The sequence below is a fragment of the Macadamia integrifolia genome, chromosome 4 (genome assembly GCF_013358625.1).
Source record: "Macadamia integrifolia cultivar HAES 741 chromosome 4, SCU_Mint_v3, whole genome shotgun sequence".
NCBI classification, from domain to species: Eukaryota; Viridiplantae; Streptophyta; class Magnoliopsida; order Proteales; family Proteaceae; genus Macadamia; species Macadamia integrifolia.
Genome location: NC_056560.1, coordinates 13,521,821 through 13,542,067, shown reverse-complemented (window position 1 = coordinate 13,542,067; position 20,247 = coordinate 13,521,821). Strand labels below are relative to the sequence as shown.

General features: G+C 37.9%; 2 protein-coding genes and 2 long non-coding RNA genes across 6 annotated transcripts; 1 reads left to right on the top strand and 3 right to left on the bottom strand.

The window, feature by feature from the left end:
• Positions 1–717: 717 nt before the first annotated feature.
• Positions 718–1,469, bottom strand: LOC122075613. 2 transcript variants are annotated; one of them, XR_006139299.1, is made up of 3 exons: positions 1,202–1,469; positions 891–1,112; positions 718–834 (listed from the first exon to the last, which is right to left on the bottom strand). It is a non-coding gene; the product is annotated as an uncharacterized LOC122075613 (long non-coding RNA). The 2 variants fall into 2 exon arrangements; XR_006139300.1 differs by having other exon boundaries at positions 891–1,469.
• Positions 1,470–4,455: 2,986 nt separating this feature from the next.
• On the bottom strand, positions 4,456–10,715 carry LOC122075612. 2 transcript variants are annotated; one of them, XR_006139297.1, is made up of 3 exons: positions 8,793–8,968; positions 8,564–8,691; positions 4,456–4,856 (listed from the first exon to the last, which is right to left on the bottom strand). It is a non-coding gene; the product is annotated as an uncharacterized LOC122075612 (long non-coding RNA). The 2 variants fall into 2 exon arrangements; XR_006139298.1 differs by lacking the exon at positions 4,456–4,856 and adding an exon at positions 9,438–10,715 and having other exon boundaries at positions 8,315–8,691; positions 8,793–9,344.
• Positions 5,129–9,239, top strand: LOC122075611 (ATP-dependent zinc metalloprotease FTSH 6, chloroplastic-like). The gene is given in 6 exon segments (XM_042640694.1): positions 5,129–5,721; positions 6,718–7,258; positions 7,785–8,098; positions 8,481–8,721; positions 8,817–8,868; positions 8,871–9,239. Coding segments are annotated over 6 exon segments (2,028 nt in total). The 3' UTR covers positions 9,158–9,239.
• A 2,261-nt stretch (positions 10,716–12,976) lies between the features above and the next one.
• LOC122076255 (protein RKD1-like) lies at positions 12,977–13,978 on the bottom strand. The gene is made up of 3 exons (XM_042641584.1): positions 13,914–13,978; positions 13,369–13,810; positions 12,977–13,285 (listed from the first exon to the last, which is right to left on the bottom strand). The coding sequence occupies exons 1-3, from the start codon at positions 13,976–13,978 to the stop codon at positions 12,977–12,979; spliced, it is 816 nt and encodes a 271-aa protein (XP_042497518.1).
• Between the last annotated feature and the right edge of the window lie 6,269 nt (positions 13,979–20,247).

Below are 20,247 nucleotides of genomic sequence, written 5' to 3'. Positions count from 1 at the left end.
TTTGAATTTTACCACCCCATGTATGTTTGGATATCAGAATTTATAATTGATGGGAAAATTGCTATATTCCAATATAATTACAAGAACACTATTATTAAATAACATCATCACATTAAGGCCTACTAATGTGACCTTTCTATTTTTGTGGTTACAATAAAATGTGGGATTCAACAATATTAATTAATTAATTTAAATTAGATAATAAAAAATTATTCTAAAGAGGCTAATTGTAGTGATCCCTCTCTTAAAGCTGGCTGCAACACAATCTGATACAATGAATTTAATGGTTGCATCAACAATCCATCAAGGAATAGCAGTCATATAGGAGAGATATCTCTACCCAAATCAAACACCAAGTCTAAAACCGATCTAAAAATTATTTAAAATGAGAAAGATAAATTCATTTTAATAAAAGCGAATTTAGTTCCTTCTGGGCAACTCTTGATCCACTGTCCCTTTTCCTTCTTTATTTGGCTGATCTTCATTCATATCTTCAATTTGATGGGTCCTTTCCTTGGCGATTATAAAGATTCTTATGCAATTGAGTAAGCATTAAACAATTAAGCGCATGATTGTCTCTAAGGAGAGAATCTATGAAGAGACATTAAATAAGGGTTATCCAAAAGCTACTGAAACACGAAACAAATCATTCAATATGATTCGTAAGGGAAGGAGAAAAAAGTAGAAACCCCATTAGCTTATTAAGGAACATGAAAAGAAAATTAAAGGGGACTCGTGTTAGAACTGAAATTTACTCAATCAAACACACCTGCTTGAGCAGCTAAAAAAAAAAAAAGATATACAACAACAATTGAATAGAGCCGCTAATAAAACCTAAGAGAAACATAAATCTCATCTCATATGGATCAAACAAGAAGATGATAGAAAACCTAAGAGAAACATAAATCTCATCTCATATGGATCAAACAAGAAGATGATAGAAATATAATCAGAATAGATACTAATTAACAAAAAAGAAAAAAGAAAAAAGAAAAGTAGGAGATGGTACCGAGCTAAAGATGATCGGAATCGACGACGAAGAAAGATTCTGGTCTTTCTTGATTTGTTGTTTCTCTGATTTTTTCCTCTTTCAATCTCTTGATTTCCGTTCTCTGGAAAAAAAGGAGGAGCCGACTAAAGAGCGTTAGATGCAGAATTTTTTCTCACCCATTTGTTCTTCCACCCCAAATCGTAGCCTTACCTCTGCTAGGAGAATAAATTGGGTTGAGGAAAAAGACACAGAGCTGCAGAGAAGATCGTAGCCTTATCTCTGCTGGGAGAGAATAAACTGAGTTGAGGAAGAAGCCATAGAGCTTAAGAGATTGCCTTCCTTCGTCTTTCTTCCACCAAATCGCCTTCCTTCGTCTTTCCCACAAGAGTCCCACCTATTCGGTGGGACTTTGAAAGGAAAGAAATGGAAGAAACAAGCCTTCAACAGGAAACCCTAACCATCTGACAATTATTCCACAGCTCCCCCTCCCTTTTCATCCAAACAATCCTATTTTGCACTATTTTGTGGAAAAGTTGTCAGAAATCCCACCCCATCAAGTCCCCTGTAAACAAATGGGCCCTAAGGCAATTAGTTAGGGCGAATGATAGCCCAAAACAATGACAATAATTCAATTTTATCCTAACTAAATAGGCCCTAAGGCATTAGTTATGGCGAATGATAGCCCAGAACAATGACAATAATTCAATTTTATCCTAACTAAATAGGATCAACTACATGAATCTAAGGAAAAAAAAAAAAATACAATAATTTAGTGTTTTTAAATTCCAAAAGGAATAATTTATAAATATTCAAAAAGAATTTTTTTTTTATAACCGTTAGTTAGGGCCACTGATAGCCCTAGTAAAGCTTATTGTTCGCTCTACCGTCGTTTTCGATGAAAATGGCCCCCTTTAATGACAGGTGGAATGGTTGATAGGAAAAGTCTATTCTTATTTTCTTCTTTAGAACGATTGAGTCCTCACAGAATATCTATTTCACTCGGCAGTCTACTTTTCTCTTTTCCTATTCCTTCACTTTCCTTTATTCTCCCTTCTACCCCAATTTATCTTTGGGGTTTTTTTTTTTGTTCTTTTTGAAATTCCATCCAACATTAGAACTTGTGGATTAAGAGATTCTCTCTTCACCATATGAATGGATACTTAAGGGTCCATTTGATTTTGTTTTCAGAACATGTTTTTCTGTGTTCAAAAACAGAAAAATACCTCAAAAACTATTTGATTTTTCTGTTTCGTTTCACTTGTTTTTGGAAGCAGAAATAGAAATTTATAGAAATTTATGTCTATTTCTATGTTCCAACCTAATTGTGCGCAGTTCACAGTTTTGGATTGCCTTCATCATTCTGAAGTTCTTCTCCACAAAGCACACCTGCAAAAAACCAAGTACCATATTGTCTTCACTCTCCAATTTTACTAATAGGTATTTTTTTTTTAAATTAATTAATTTTTTTAATAAAATTCCTATTTTACCCCTTAAAAAACAGATACGCATTTAAAACGGCCATTTAAAACGCGTTTAAAACGGATTCTTTTACCGTTTCTATTTTTTTCCGTATTGTATAATAGCATACGGGAAAACGCGTTTTAAACGGTAAAAAAACACAACCACGTTTTAAACGCGTTTTAACTAACAGTGGGCTGGCCTAGTCTATTTGTAAATGCAGAAGCTCTCAGGACTCCAGAATTCTGTCTTGTGAGGTGTGTTTGCTTGTAGGGAAAATTAGAGGGAGGGGAAGAAAAATTTTTATACCTAGAAGGGAAATGTATGTAACCATTATCTCAATGTGACTAACATTAATTTCAAATTATTCTATATTCAGTTATGAAATTTCACTTCACTTTGCATCCAAAACCCTTTGTATCATTATTAAATATGGTTAAAAAAATTTAGATAGTTTATATAATCACATTGGATCATATGGGATAATGATTACAAACATTTCCTTTTTAAGTATGAAAATTTCACTTCCATTCCCTTTAAATTCCCTTTGCAACCAAACAAAAAAGATAAAAATAGGCCTACTTAATATGAAATAGGTGGCAGTTTTCCTTCAACCATGATCCCTTGACTTAGGCATGGAAGTAGTGCTACGAGGGTATTGGAAGAGTGCGTAATATCAAGTTTGTACTATATGGGGATGATGAGGGTAAAAATACAGCTAATGAATTTGATAGCGATACGTGGCCTGGAGCAACCATGGGTCATCCCTAAAGAGTCAACCTCCCATACTATCACTCAATCAAGCGACCGAGCTACCATCACTGAACCGAGCGACTGAGTTACTAGCACTTAACTGAGCGACTAAGCTACTAGCGCTCAACCTGGCGACCGTTTTCCCAGGTTCAACCAAGTGACCGAGCTACCAACGCTCAAAGAATCCTAGATAAAGAAGGAAAGCACAGGGGATCCACTACCAACTCAAGCAGATCTTATTGTCAGCTCAACAAAATCTTAACATTTGACACACATGAAAGGTATCTCTAAGAGACCCACCCGGATATGAATCTGAACCAAACAAAAAACTGGTTTCCTAATAGGACTCTCCCAAGAGATCTCCTACGAAGAAAACTACTTGCCAAAATCGGACTCTCCATAACCTCCTCTCTTCAGCCATTGCCTATAAATACCAAGGTAAACCCCCCAAAAGGGGATCGATATTTTTTCATTACTCTTGAAGTATATTGTTTGCAGAGGGATCTCGGTGCTCACTCTCTTCTGTTTGGATCTCGACGTTCACTCTCTTTAGCTTGTTCCTCTTGTAGGACACACGGAAGCCACAAAGGCAGACATTAATGACCCTAATTGAGTTTTGGTTTTTGGCACCCACACTGCAAGAAAATTTTCTCCTATGAAATATCGGAGATCTTTCTTTCAATCCATTAAACCTTATCTACATTTACCAGAACTCCTGTTTTGAAATACTCATTTTCTAATTCCCTCAATGAGGGAATTTTCATCTTGCCTTCTTCTGTAGCTTTTTAAAATGACCACATCAGATACAAATTTATTGATGTGGTTAGGGAAGAAGCACAAATGAAAGTTACGATTTGCGCTTTAAATTGCCATTACTTTTTTTCTCTCTGAAATTTAAAAGTGTGACATAGAAAAAGAGATGGCAAATAGCTTAACAGCCAGAACTTTGGGGTCTCTTGGCAAATAGGTGTGGCATCAAGGTTCTAAAACTCAGGATCGATCGGGAGATCATCTCAACTGATATCAATATGGGTCAGTTTTTTTTTTTTTAAATTGACGAATCGGACAGCAATCCCTGCGACTGATCCATTAGGATGGATGTCGCCTTAAAGGAGATGCTATATAAGAAATGATCAATTAATTAGATCAGATGGTTTAGCACCAAATGTTATGTGATAAAGAGATAGTAGAGCTTGATTTTGTTTTTTGGTTTTGGCTGGAAAACCTTAGAAGCCATAAGCCCAGTAGGTCCATATAATTCAAATCTCATTGGATTGGATAAAATGATCTTGAAACTTCCATATCTCAACTCTCAATTCATACCCTTCACGTGTCGTTGGGCATTTTTCTCAGTTTGCTTACACTAGGCAATCACAAATTGACAATCACAAAGTCGCTATCAAGGAGTTCCCACCACCCAATTGGCAGTCTTACATGAAGGGAAATTGCTAAATTTCCATATTAGCTACACATTAAGACATGTTTTGAAATTTATCCCTGATCAGAAAATCCCAATTAACCATCCATAGTTGTCCACGTGTATTGTTTAGTGGGCTGATTGGAGGAAGGATGATATCCTCCCCCAACACCTCCCTTGGTGTTCAGCATGGCATATACTCTTCTTTTCCAAGAGAGACTGGAATGACTTCTTTCTCTGCCAACAACCATGAAAACTACATGAGAATCTAGATCCTTCATGAATGAAATGGATAACACTGTAAGAACAAACTAACTATATGCCAATGAAAGTGCTGGAACATCCCACTTTTCTCTACTCCACCTCCTCCCCAAAGATAAATAACTGGCAAGAGGTCTTAACTGATCAAGATAACAACAATAACTTCATATCACCCAGTGTTCCAGTTTCAGTATTTGGAGTATCTCAGACTCAGTCACGAGGTGAAGCTCACCAATCCATTGATCAAAATGTCTCCTGCCCTATCCCTTTCTGTCTCCCACCTCCCAATCTGCAAATTTCCTGACCTCTCCAAGGAAAACCAGCTCCAGAAAAGCATAACTAAAGAAAACCCAAGTCTTAAAAGACCTTCAGACACCACATTCAATAGGAGAAAGTTATTAAAATCTGCTGGTTTGGGTTTAGTAGGGGGAGGATTTGCTCTGGTTCAGCCTGCTCAAGCTGAACCAGAGGCTCCAGTAGAATCTACTTCAAGTAGGATGTCATACTCAAGATTCTTGCAGTACTTGGAAGAAGGAGCTGTGAAGAAGGTAGACCTGTTCGAGAATGGGACAGTTGCAATCGCTGAGATCTTTAATCCCGTACTCAACAAAATCCAGAGAGTAAAGATACAGCTACCTGGATTACCTCAAGAGTTGCTGAGGAAATTCAAAGAGAAGGAAGTGGATTTTGCTGCCCATCCAATGGAGGTCAACATGGGAGCTGTTCTTCTTGATTTGTTGGGAAATTTTGCCTTCCCATTGATTTTGCTTGGATCCTTACTTTTGAGAGGAATACCTAGCAATAATCCTGAGGGACCCAATTTACCATTTGGATTGGGCAGGTACGAAAAACAAATTGCCACAAAATATCACCGCACAAATTTCTTAAAAACATATCACACATGCACACACACACACACACACTAGTGAGTAGACACTCACACACACTGCCTACCATTATTCAAACACTACACCCTCATAGCCACAGAATTAGCCAAGACTTGAGAACCCAGATGAACAACATGAAATCTGGTGAATTAGTGCATGGTGTGTCTTTTTTTTTGCTAACGACAGGTATCCAAGATTTTGGCCTAACTAGTCCTGCAGGCCTATACTGACCCCACAACCGCATGGAATGGGTCATACCGGGGTTGAATGAGAACCATTCAACTTTCACCGAAAGCAGTGAAGAGCACTAAACACCCCCGTGTGAGTGGCCCAAGGTGTGCCTAGTGAGAGTTGAACTCAGGACGTCCGAGTTTACGGCTCGTACCAAGTTCGTTGCTCACCAACTGCGCTACCCCCTTGGGTTAAGAGTGCATGGTGTGTCAGTGTGTGGCATATACTACCTATTCTACCATGGGGTTCAGAAAGTCCTAACTATGGGTCTAAGACTTCTAATACTTCTCAAAATAATCTTTTGACCAAAACAACAAGAACCACACAACCATGAAATCAGTGGCTCAGATTACTATAGTCGAGGATCCAGAGAATGTCATAATGAATCTGCCTTCCCTACCAATTTGGCTAGCACAAAGCCAACTGTTTCTACGGTGCTAGAGTGCTGTAGCACATAGAGCATATGAGTAGCTTGACCTCAACTGGCAGCCCACGTATTTTGTTCCTAATAATTTTAGCTTGTATTTTCATTTAGCTATAGAGGGATGGTGGATATGGACTAGGAATTTTCAGAAGGTTCACAGAATGCAAAAACAGTCAGTTCATTGTTTCTTTTTTCATTTCTTCTGATTTCCTCATGTTTGAAACCATAGACTCTGCACTTCAATTTTTGATCGCAGAAAAATTAGGTGTTTCTTACCTATATAATATGCCTACAGGACCAAAGCAAAATTCGAGATGGAACCCAACACTGGAGTCACGTTTGACGATGTAGCCGGAGTTGATGAAGCGAAGCAAGACTTTCAGGAGATTGTTGAGTTCTTAAAAAGTCCAGAAAAGTTTGTTGCAATTGGAGCAAGAATTCCCAAAGGTGTTCTGCTAGTTGGCCCGCCTGGGACTGGGAAGACCTTGTTGGCTAAGGCCATTGCTGGAGAAGGTAGAGTCCCTTTCTTTTCTCTCTCTGGTTCAGAGTTCATTGAAATGTTTGTTGGGATAGGGGCTTCAAGAGTGAGGGACTTATTCAACAAAGCAAAGATGAATTCACCATGCCTGGTCTTCATAGATGAGATAGATGCAGTAGGAAGGCAGAGAGGAACAGGTATTGGAGGAGGAAATGATGAAAGGGAGCAGACACTGAACCAGTTGCTCACTGAAATGGATGGGTTCAGTGAGAACAATGGAGTGATTGTCATTGCTGCTACTAATCGACCTGAAATTCTTGACTCAGCTTTGCTCAGGCCAGGAAGATTTGACCGACAGGTAAACTATGATTTCTTACCCATGCTTAGTGACATAAACATGGATTTTCCTAGACATCATCAACAAACAATGAAGAAACTGAGTCCAAATTGTCTAAAGAAGACCTTAATTATATTATCATAATTTCCCAAAGGTTTAGAATAATGTCTGAGAAGTATCGAATTCTGTCAGTTCTCTTAGTAGAGTCAAAACAATTCTGCTGGAATGAGTCTTGACTACATCTAGCAACTCCAATAACAACTCAATGCATTCACATAATATAAAGTAAAACATTGCAGCTCCTACATGCTTCCCCTGGTAAAACTGAGTCTGATGATAAATAGAACTGACTCCGAATAAATCTATTTACTCCAAATCCTGCCCTCCACCCTTGACCCCAGTATTAGTACATGAAAGTTTATGATGAATTGCAATGGGTAATCATAAAAATGTTCAAAACTCTTCTTTTGTTTATAATCACACCAATTAGTAGACCTCAAATTCTTTGTCAGAATATTGAGTGATATTTTCTTTATTTTCTTCACAGGTGACTGTAGGATTGCCAGATGTGAGAGGAAGAGAAGAAATTCTGAAGGTTCATAGTAATAACAAGAAGCTTGATAAGGATGTGTCTCTTAGTGTTATAGCCATGCGGACACCAGGATTCAGTGGTGCAGACCTGGCAAACCTTATGAATGAAGCTGCCATTCTCGCTGGCAGGAGAGGCAAGGAGAAGATAACGGTGAAAGAGATCAATGACTCCGTTGACAGAATCGTCGCAGGAATGGAAGGAACCATGATGACTGACGGGAAGAGCAAAATTCTGGTGGCTTATCACGAGATTGGGCATGCCATTTGCGCGTAAGTTCACTATAACATTACATGGAATTTCATTTATAGGTCCTTGGAATTATTTTATTCTGTCATTTCCATAGCTTCTAGGATTTCAGAGTCACTTATCAGCTTGACACTTTTTTTTTGAGGCCCTGTTTCCTAGGTCCCTCATAGGAGGGCCTTCTTTGGGTGGTTCATTTCCAAAAATTTATATACCAAGTAACGCATTATTCCCAAAAGGTAGACAATAATAATAATTCAATCAGATTGTTATAGAAATTTGAATGACAAGTATGCAGCAAAGTGAGAATACCTTGAATAGTCCAACAAAAATGGCACTATGGCAGTTGAATATGGTAATTCTGTAACCACATTGCTAAGAATGTTCCTATTTATCTGCCATAAACAGGACTTTAATTCCAGGGCATGACCTAGTACAGAAAGTTACTCTGATACCTAGGGGGCAAGCCCGTGGGCTTACTTGGTTCATACCTGGTGAAGATCCAGCTCTCGTCTCAAAGCAGCAACTCTTTGCTAGAATAGTAGGAGGTCTTGGAGGACGGGCAGCAGAGGAAGTAATTTTTGGCGAACCAGAGATTACAACTGGTGCAGCTGGAGATCTGCAACAGATCACTCAGATAGCAAGACAGGTAGGTCCCATAGAAATTAAATTTTGGTATCCATTATGTAAAAACATATCTAAGTGAATTTCTAAATTTACCTGATACATGTCTTCTCCTGCCAGATGGTAACCATGTTTGGAATGTCTGAAATTGGGCCATGGGCATTGACGGATCCGCGGTACAAAGCAGTGATGTAGTACTGAGAATGCTAGCAAGAAATGCCATGTCAGAAAAACTTGCAGAAGATATCGATACATCAGTAAGAACAATAATTGACAGTGCTTACGAAATTGCAAAGACCCACATTAGGAATAATCGGGAGGCAATTGATAAGCTAGTCGAAGTTCTGTTAGAGAAGGAAACCCTCACAGGAGATGAGTTCAGAGCAATCTTATCAGAGTTCACTGACACTCCTTTGGATAACATCAATAAAAATTCTGTCCGTGAGCTGATCTCAGCTTAAGCATACCAACCACTGTACACTTCTTGTAAAGATGGAGATCCACTGTAATCTACAATCATGAATGATAAACTGAATAATAGAATGATAATAATCTCTCCCCTCCCCACCCCCAAATGGTGGACCACTACCAATAATCCCCACAGGAGCAGTATCCTTCTTGGAAATGGTGGAATCCGCTGTGGTCTACCTGCACGATCCAAGAGATTGATGATGCACCCATAATGATGGATGCTTGCCAGCAAACCAAACTATGTCCTGAAACAACCAAAGAACCTCATACCTTCATCAACCAAACCACCATACTACTATAAGCAGAACGAGCCCCTACAAGAGTCTTTACATAATGGAGAACTTCCATTATTTTCATCTCCTCAAATGCTAAGATGGCTTGTCTTTCATGACCACTCATTGGCATCCCCGATATTGTTGCAATCAAGGTAACCCCATTCCCCTCGAACATTCCTCAAACACTCAAAAGGCATGTCCATTCACCCGCATCATGAGTACATTGCAATAAGTAAATTCGAGTATTGAAAGCATCTCCATAGCCATGTTCATCTATGTAACCATGAATCTTCTCACCAAAATCTGAAGCACCCAAGTTTTGCACATGCCTGGAAGAGAAGAAGGCAAGTGACATGATCAGTTTTCAGACCATACATGGGGGACTTTGCAGGACACTGCACAGGCACAAAGCTTCTCAGGTTCGACCATTACAATTATAGCAGGAAATCAAAACGTTCCAAGCAATGGTATCTGGGTTGGGCATTTCATTGAACATTTGACAAGCCTCGCGATCATTTTCGCAAGTTGCATAGAAACCCATCAAAGTAGTGAGTTGGAGACAATCGGATTGGTGCCATCTCGCATATCCTCCCATGGATTGTTCACCTCCACTAAACGAGCAAATCTGAGTTAATGACTTGAGGGCAAAGTAAGAGGACAAGGGGTTTGGAGAGACACATCGCTCACGCATTTGGTTGCAGAAGCAAAGGCCCTGCCCTGGTGAATCACCCTGTGAGTGTGCTCTCATCATATGTAGTGGGAGAAAATTCAGCGGGAGTAGCTCATGTCCCGAGATGGGAAAGAGCGGCAAATGAGAGTGGATTCTTGAATGAGGAAGGTAGGAATCACGTAAACCTGAACTTGGAGCTACTAAACAAAATGAAATAATTCATTTCCCCTTGGGTTTAGGTTTTGATACTTTCCCAAACACCCTTCCAAGTACCCTCCTAGGGTTCCAAGTATTGGGTATCAATATCGATCTAGGTCGATGCAGACCGATCAGGATTCAGGATCATTATCAGCTCACACCAATTAAGCGGAGATTACAGTACTGGTGAGAGGAAAAGGGAATGAAGGATTTTTGAATTAGGCATTCTCTCTTCTTTCCCACCAATTTGTCATTCCCTAATCCGATTGCTTACTCTTCAATTAGCACCGTTGCGGGGCGGATAGGTCACTGACCGTTTTCAATATGCCCTCTCAAATGCAAAGCATACCCATTCATGTATCCATGGCCATGCATATCTATTGTTTGAATCGTTCAATTGACCAGGTTTTAGAAGGGCAAGTCACAGCTACTAGTCGAACAGTATATCATCTGATTAGTAATCTAATTCTCCTTTCCCTAAAAATAATAAAAATCTCTGTTATTTCCCTTGTGGTTGGTTACCCTAGTTTTAACTTTTAACCACTCCTATTATAACAATCAGAAGGGTACAAGGGTATTAGAAAATGGCTCATGTAACCTAACGCTTGACAAAGACAAAAACACCTCATGTAACAAGCAATTGTCACTTTTCACCTCAAAAATTAAACCCCCACCCTACAAACCCACATGGGTTTTTTTTAGATGAAACCTAGGGGCTGTTTGATAACGTTTCTGTCGTTTCTGTTTCAAGAAACGGCAGAAACATAAATTTCGTTTTTAGAAACAGAAACGGAATTGAAGGTGTTTGATAAGTCATGTTTTTAGAAATCGATAGTAACCAGTGAAAGAATTGCCACAAGTTGTTTTCAGAAACGGCGAAACAAGTTGACTTGTTTCAACTTGTTTCGCCTGGGTCGTTTCTTGAACCATAAATAAGTAAAAATTTCTATTTTTATTTCTAAAAATAAGTGAAACGAAACAGTTTTATCAAACGCTTTTTGCTCTGTTTCTTGAAACGTTATCAAACGAAGCTTTAATTGTTGTTCAAAGAAATGGAATCTAAAAAGGTATTTTGAAAAATACTTTAATCTAAGAGGGTATTTGTTAATCCTAAAGGGAAGTGAATTATTCTATATCTTTGGCTGCCAGCAAGGGATAACTACAACCCAGGTAGTAGCCAAATTCTTTCCCTTTTTTTGATGAAAGAAATTTATTATTACAACAAAGTTCTTGAATGATGAGAGGGACAAAAAAGGAGGGGGAGTGTCTTCCCAAAACAAAGAGTGTCAAAACCTCGCACCCATAGTAGCAAATGCATCAACGACACTGTTAGCTTCTCAATAACAATGAAGAAAGGTGATGGAACTAAAGTTACATCTCAATGCAAAGTAATCATTTATGATGGGCCGAACTCTACATGGTGATGTAAGAATACTCTGATTAAGAAGATTCAAAACAAGAAGATTGTTACTTTCAATGACGATGTTGGAGAAGCCTCGTTGAATCACCATAATCAAAGCCATTCGGATATCAAGAACCTCAGCGACCAAAGCAAAGTTCCATCCAATCCCCACCGAAAAACCGAACAAGAAGAGAGAGGAAGAAGATCTACAAACTCCACCAATCCCAGCATTCCCAGGATTACCTTGGCTCGCCCGTCGACATTGAATTACACCTGAGATTGGATGAGAGGAATCCATCTTATACGACGATGAGGTTTTTGATGCATCGAAGACCAGACGGGTGTGTGATGTATATCCGATGGTTGCATGCCCGTCTACTCGGGCATACATGTGGCTGCTCATGGCTGTTGGATGTACATTAATTGCACTGTGCAGTGTGCACCATGGCCGTAGATTGGGTCGATCCCATGACCAACCTCTCACATGCTACATGAAGTTACATGTTTATTCCCGGACTGCATTGCCCCCAAATGTTGGGCTGCGTGCACATGAAAACTAGGTTGGAGAAAAAATTCTTTAGAGAGGATCAAATCCATGAAAGCCCCAAATAAAAGAATTAAAAGAGGCTACATTTATTGTCATTAAACCAGAAGAGAATCTAAGTATACACAATAACCGTCTCATTTATTTCATTAATTTCAAACTGCTAAGTTCCAAAACGAAAGATAATTCAACAATTTAAGTTCCAAAATCGAGTTCTTATTTTATTTTCTTCCCCGGCCATAGATAACATCAGCCAATGGATCAATGAGATGGAGGACGTTTGCACTAGAGATGAGGCCAGTGTCGTCTTTTCACCTCCCGTGTGTGGAGTAGGCATATTACGATCTCATATCAATTTATGGGGGCTGTGATCTTACATCGATTTCCTATGATAATTGATATAGTCTTAGGTCCCCTCACCTTGTAAATCGATTTATGAGGTTGAGTTCTTCCAAAACCGTAACAAGGCAACACCTAACTTATCATATTCATTCTTTATTCCTCACTGCATTTGATTCAGCTGTGGTATTCTGCAAGGAACTTCGCTATGGCTTTATTACTCGCATGTAGGTGGTGATAAATGGATAGCTTGTTTTTTTGTAGAACTAAATAGATTAATTTCCTCGTGAATAAACACGAAAAATGACTAGACAGGGGACCAATACATATATGGTTAAAGCTAAAACTTCTGCAAGTAAAAGTTACAATAAGCAGTAAGAATCAAGCGAAGAAATCATGCTTTACTTTTTCTTTTCTTTTTTCTCTTTGTCCACCCCGTAATTGTAAGTACGTCTCCATGCATGCATTAGTGGTTGTTGTAGCAGAAGAATCCAAGGACTCTACTTCCACCTCCATAAGCTTTCTCTTCTTATAGTTAGCCTTAAAACAGGCTTGTCTAAGCTTCTTCGTGTTCTCCTCCAGTTGACTATCCGGCATCTCCTCCATTAACTTCTTCTCTTGCTCCAGCAGCTCTATGGCATTTCTCAGCTCTGCTTCATTTTCTTCTCCTTTCTTCTGCCCCCATTCCTTCTATACGTAACGCATCTCAGATTAATGTGCAAGTTAATGAGAGAGAGAGAGAGAGAGAGAGAGAGAGATGCATTCATATATACCTGAACGTTCTCGATGAGGGTTTGCAAGCTCACTAACTTCCTGTGAGGCCATCTACCAATGCCCAACTCTCTACACCGCTTCTTCAACAGTGTCAAGCCAACGTTAAGCTCCTTAGCAGCTTGGGTGATTGGCAAGTAGAAGTAACGGGATATGGCATTCCGAGTCAACTCATTTGGACTACTACTACTACTACTACTGATCTTCCTCCTCTCTTCTCTGCACCTCTTCAACTTCTTCGAATTCGTTTTCACTCGATCCTCCCCAGGTTCTTCACTATTGCTTTTGTAGGACACAATCTCTTCATGGGTTTCAGATTTAATTCTTGATTCATCACAGACTCCAATGTAGGGATCCTCCATAAACCCATCAGGGTCGGTAGGGAAGGCTTCCATCAGAGGGAATTCCCACTGCCAACTCAGTGGAGGTGGAGTATGGTATTCACTTCAAAGAAATTAACACAGTTATTAATTAGTTTATATTGAGACAAAAAAAAAATGTAAAGAAGTGTAATCGATCAGAAGGAAATTAAAGACTGTCATCTTACCTGAAATCTGGTAGGGGTAGTTGTTGGTCCAAAAACATGAATGGGTCTTCTTCATAAGCCACCATTTCATATCCTGACCAGCTTCTGAGAGAATGGTTATCCATGAGAGAGATGATTAATGGCTTAGGGGTTGGAGAGGAGCTAAATTTGAAGGGAAGAACAATGAATCAGAAATGGAGGATAGAGATCACTATATAGTGTAGCTAGCTGGAGTTAGTGAGAAATGTATCTGTTATAGTTGGAAATCGTGCGCCGTCTCGCATGGATTAAAACGGCCAGATGTGAAATGTGTATGGGAGGGGCTGATTAGTGATGGACGTATGGGAGTTACGCGGATCTTAATTAGATATTTGTGGAATTTAATGATTTGAGTGGAGGGGATTATCCTGAAACAGCTCCATCCCTCCTGCCATTACCCCTCTCTTAATTTATTATCATCACTTCACACCTACTGATTAAGATATATATATATATATATATATATAGAGAGAGAGAGAGAGAGAGAGAGAGAGAGAGGAGGCTACGGAAGGTTTGTGTGCCGTAGGTATTAAGTGGTCTATTATGTAGGAGTTTGATGAATGGAATTGGATCGGATCGGATCAATATTGACCCTGTTGGATCCCCATTTTTGATTCATACCGTATCACTGGATCAGTATAAACGGAAGGATAATAAGGGGTAATAAGATTGAAAAAAATCGGATTTTTTGAATGATAATAAAGGGTATTCTTATCCAATTTCAGCCGATACCAATTCGAATCGGTACTGGATTCTGGTATTTTAAAGCATATGAAGTAGGAGTGTAGGACTACACTATGGCTGGGAGCGTACACTTTTCTTGGTCCTACCATTTCAGGCGATTTTCTCGAGTGGAAAGGGTGATTTTTTTTTTTTGGTAAAGAAGATTAATCATAAACTGTTCACTTGGAAATGACAGAATGTGAGAGTAGGCGGCTGTGGTCTTCTTTTATCACTGAGCTTCAACAGAAGTAAGTAGCAGTGGAAAAGAAAGAAATTATTTGCCACTCGGTCACGACCACAACCCTAAATCACCGGGCGTGGACCTGTAGACATCAAATTGACATCATTGTCTTGAAGGGTCCGGCCGTATTGGACTTTGGAAACCAGAGATATAAATTTGAAAACTAAACACAAAAATATATAACTTCCAAAAATTCTCACAAAACAAAATCGAAACTTTGAATCCCATCCTTTTACAACGAAATTGAAAAAGTTTAAGGGCTCATTTGATTTTATTTTCTTGTTTCTGCGTTTAGAAATAGCAGAGTTTTTGCCGTTTCTGTGCTAAGAAACAACTTTTGAAATTACAAAAAGGTCTTTGATTTTTCTATTTCCCAAAACATTTTCAATAGTGTAGTCGAGTTCAAGACATGAGTGAATGCATGATGTTGTAGAAATGCAACTCACGAGTGAAGGCATGCATGGCGTTGGAGTTATAAATATGCTTTATGGAGAAGAGCTTCAGAAGGATGAAGGCAATCCGAAACTATGAGCTTCGCATAACCAAGTTGGAATCGCCGCATCTAAATAGCGAGAAGTTTCAACAATGGGTTGCAGTTTGGGTAAGTCAAGTGAAGTATCGAGTTTTTCACAATTTTTGTCGCTCTTGTTTCTAGAAACAGAAAAACAAGTCCAACTTGTTTCTCCATTCCTGTTTCCAGATACAGAAATAGACATAAATTTCTATTTATGTTTCTAAAAACAAGTGAAACGAAACAAAAAAATCAAATGGTTTTTTGAGTGTTTTTCGATTTTTGAGCATAAAAAAATGGAAAAACCGTTTCTGAAAATAAAATCAAACGGGCACTAAGTCTCAGTTCATATCGATTTGAGTCGTTTTATATCAATCTTAATCGGACAAAAATATCCTTGGTTTTCATTTAAAAAAAATGATTTTTTAAATCTTTTTATCTTTGATCTGTACTGAACCACTGATACAGAATCACTCCATCGATCTAGGCAATAAGTCATTTGAAGTTGGTTTGATCAAATCATGCATACAAAGCTCCTACATCTATTGGAGTAGTGTCTTTAGACTAACTCAATCCATTAGGCTCTTTCATACAATCATTGGGCCTCGATTTGCATTCCTAAGGAAGAGGGAGGTTTATATTGAGGAGGTTAGGGTTAAAAGGAGGTTAATTTGACAGGGATATGACTAAACCCCACTTTCTCAAAAAGGATCTCCTATGGATTATCTCGTGATCCTCTTTTTCTTCTTGGACTTGGAGGCAAATTATGATCACTTGCAGATTTTTAGTGGTCAATGTGATTAAATCAAGGATACATAAATGATGTAAGCAGATAGTAAGTGGGAAAATGGGATGTCCATTTCTTTAAGATAATTATCATTTAATAGATGGAAGGAGATGTAAACAGAAAGTAAAAAAGCTGAAGATTCATATCTGTATCTGTTTAGGGGTATATTAATATGGTCAAAAGATATCTAGATTCGAGTTTGGATAATCCATATCAGAATCTATTTGATTCTTGAAGATTCAACAACTAGAACACTAGAAAATGAAGTAAAAATCTAAGACAATTGAGAGACATGAATTAAAGACAATCCATATGGATTTGATGTACATTCATATCCAAGGAGAGAGAGTGTGTGTACGTATATGCCCCAGTGATAGAAGATTTACATGATAATTTGGATAAATATGAATAATCCATTTGGATAATATATTTTATTATTATTTTATTATTTTATTATAAATTCATTCTTGCAGTTGAGAGTTAATGAACATCTTAAAGTTGGATTATCGAATGCCAACATCAGAGCAACTTTTCCTGCTGATGAATTTGCCAAAATCCGGCGACACTTTCTTTTCTTGAGATTTCATCTTCTATGCTTGTTTCCTTGCTTTTTTCTTCCTCTTACCTCTTGTGATAGAATTTATTTCTCTCCCCCCCGCCCCCCATCCTTTCCCTAGTCATGGGAGTGTTGAATCGCTATGATAGCATGAATCATTTGCATATTCTCATTATATATAATTTTTTATGTGTGGGGTCCATAAATTTCATTACATCTCCGCCTTCACCAAAAAAAAAACCCTCAGGGCAGGGTATGTTTGTCAGCTGGTTTGGTTCAGAGTATTCCATTCGATTTCGGTTTGATTCAAGGGTGCTAAAGTGAACCAAAACCAAACATGAACCAATTCGTCTCTGAAATTTGATACTGAAATTAAATCGATTCAGTTCGTTTTTAGATCGTACTTGGTTCGATTTCAATTCCAATACTAGGTTCATGTGATTCTTTTTTCTCTTGAAATATAATATCAGAATATATAAGTATTATAAAGTTATATCCATGAATGTTGCATATCCAACCTCGTATAATTAAGTCCATCTTATATTTTTCTATCCACTAATACTGTATATCTATAGACCAAAGTAGTATTATATATTATGGCAAAAAAATTTTGCCTGATAATGTAGTCTTTGCATCAACGTGAGAGCCAAGAGAACTTGTAAAGTATATGAACTTAGGATTCAATTCGATTTTGGTTCTAATTTGATACCCTAACGAAAGGAAAGGATAGTGGCATTGGCAATAGTTGGGTTAAAAAAAAAAACAGGATTATGATTCTATTATTAGAAACTACATGACAAATTTAGGAGATGGGATTCATTATTGAGTATTTTATTTTTATTGGCCTAATAGACCCTCACATGACTACATTACATCAAGTTATTCTTGTCCTAAGTGATAAAGGAGGACATCACACCACTATTTATTTATTTATTTTTAGATACTAATTTTGATAGTACGCAAGGCATTTGGTATATATCATATATATATATATATATATATAAAAGTGTGGTATCCTTTCCTCCTCTTCTCTCTATCTTGACAATGATACCTAGACTTTCTCTCTTTCATTGAAAGTAATCAAAATTTGAACCCCATATGGCCATGTATCTCTCGGTGGTGACAATTGTGTTCCCACTATCTTTTCTACCCACTGCGCCTAATCTATTAATTGCCCATATATCTCAGCAGCCACCACCAACAAACCAACCTTTCATGGCAATCTCTCATCCACTCCCCCACCCCAGACCCCTAAGTCAATCACCCAACTTCCTAATTGCCTCATCACCAACATAAAGAAGCCTATAAGCCCTTATAGCCTTTACTTTCTCAAGTGTTTCCTTGCATGAATGCACCATTTCCTTTTTATACGTCAGTCACATTCTTTATATTTATAATTGTTATATAAATGGATCTTTAATTAGTTCCCTAAGGTACCCTAAATTTTTTTTTTATTTTTTTTACTATTTTAGTGCCAAATTGGATCGTGAAATTAATGTCTTATTGCAAACCCAATTATATTTATCTATGCTAGTATTGTTGGATACATAAATCATGTCATGTGGTATAACAACAGTGTTGCCCTATTTTGCCAAACTTCATATTAGTGGAGGCTGAATCTGAAACAGGCTAAAGTAGTAAAATAATAATAATAATTGATACCTTTGTTAGTGTCATCGGATATTGTAAACCACTTTTTACCCTCCATTATTTGTGGATAATTTAATAGAATATTTTTACTTGGAATGGAATACAAGAGTTTGGTTCTGCAACACTTACATGCACGTTGGATATATATGTTTCAAGTTGGCAATTTTTAAGTAAAAAAGACATGTGTTGAGTGTTGTGTATACATGCAATGTATATTTGTTTTTAATAAATAATGATCGAGTTTTTTTTCACCCGCAATAAAGAGAGAACATCTAATCTATGACATATGATTTTTGGATTAGATTGGGAAAAGGTGATTTACCATTACAAGTTGATTAGACTACAGTCTAACCATCCGGGTAATTGATCAAAACCCCTAAATGTTTCCATTTTATGAGGATCAAAATTTGGATCAATAGAATCGACTGAAATCTATAGTGTAGAATCAGCCTGAATGGTAAAGATTTGAATTGGGAAGAAGAACCAATTCATTCTTAAAATCTATTAAATTTTTTTTTTTTAGAGTTTTGGATTCAATTAATTACGATGTTTTTTTTTATTACAAAAGGTAATTTCATTGATTTTCGACTATTTTACTGACTTGATCGAGGAAACCATGGTAAAAAAAACAAAAAAACAAAAAAACAAAAAACAAAAAACAAAAACAAAAACAAAAACAAAAACAAAAACAAAAACAAAAACAAAAACAAAAAACAAAAAAAAAAAACAAAAACAAACAAAAACAAACAAACAAACATCAAACCTGAAGATTAAAAAAATACAGAAATCAGAATCGGCCTCAAACAATTCCGATTCAACAGACTCGATTCCGATTCCGATTCAACAGACTCGATTCCGATTCCGATTCTTTGGAATGTGGCATGAAATAATAATTTTAGCACAGTTCAGTTTGTCTTTTAGAGATAAAATCTCCAGGATCCCATTCCACTCCTGTGAACTTCGAGTTTCAAACCTCGTAATTTTCATAAAAATGATTGTATTGAATCGTTACAAAATCAGGATCGATGACTATCGATTTCGATTTGAATTGGGAAATTCATAATCTAATTTGTCAATTCTTGAAACCTTGGTATGGAGAGGCACTTATGAAAGCATAATCGATGACGGTCGATTTCAATTTAAATTGGGAAATTTCCAATCCAATTTACCAATTCTTGAAACCTTGTTATAATGGGGCATTTATGAAAGCAGAATAGATAGATGTCATCACCCAACCATACATGAGGCATATACGTACAAGTAGGTGATCAGGAATCATATGTGTTGAAACGCAACCCTAAAACGATGCAGAAGATAATGGAAAAACAAAACAAACAATGCACACAGATTTTACGAGGTTCGGCAAGGTTGCCTATGTCCCCGGTGAGATGAGATCCTGCTTCACTATCAATGGAGAATAGGGTTACAATGCTCTTTCTCACACCTCTCCGTATTGCTTGCATTACAGAGAAAGAAACCCTCGCTACAAATATATAGCGGAAAAAAACCCTAATCCGGATCAAATTACAATTTCCAACATAATCCGAATTAAACTACAATTGCCCTCAAATAAAAAAATTCGAGCGGGGGGCTGCGCCCCCTACACCCGCTGCTGTGCAGGGGGGCCTCCTGCCCCCTTGCAACCCCCACGGCCCGCTAACCGGCTAGCGGGACCGCCGTCCTGGCTGTCTAGGTGCTGCACCAGTACTCCCTGGATTAAACTGCGACGGAATACAAGACATCATACACCAACAATCTCCATCTTGGCTTGAATTCTGTCGAGCCTCTTGTAAAGATAACTTGTAGACGTCTTCATCATTGTACCTCATTAGAGGCACAAACCCACAC

Coding starts and splice junctions, on each gene's coding strand:
- LOC122076255 (XM_042641584.1), bottom strand. CDS start 13,978: ATGGTGGCTTATGAAGAAGACCCATTCATGTTTTTGGACCAACAACTA. Junction 13,811..13,913: donor CTACCCCTACCAGATTTCAG/GTAAGATGACAG, acceptor ATTTCTTTGAAG/TGAATACCATACTCCACCTC. Junction 13,286..13,368: donor CCCTCATCGAGAACGTTCAG/GTATATATGAAT, acceptor CGTTACGTATAG/AAGGAATGGGGGCAGAAGAA.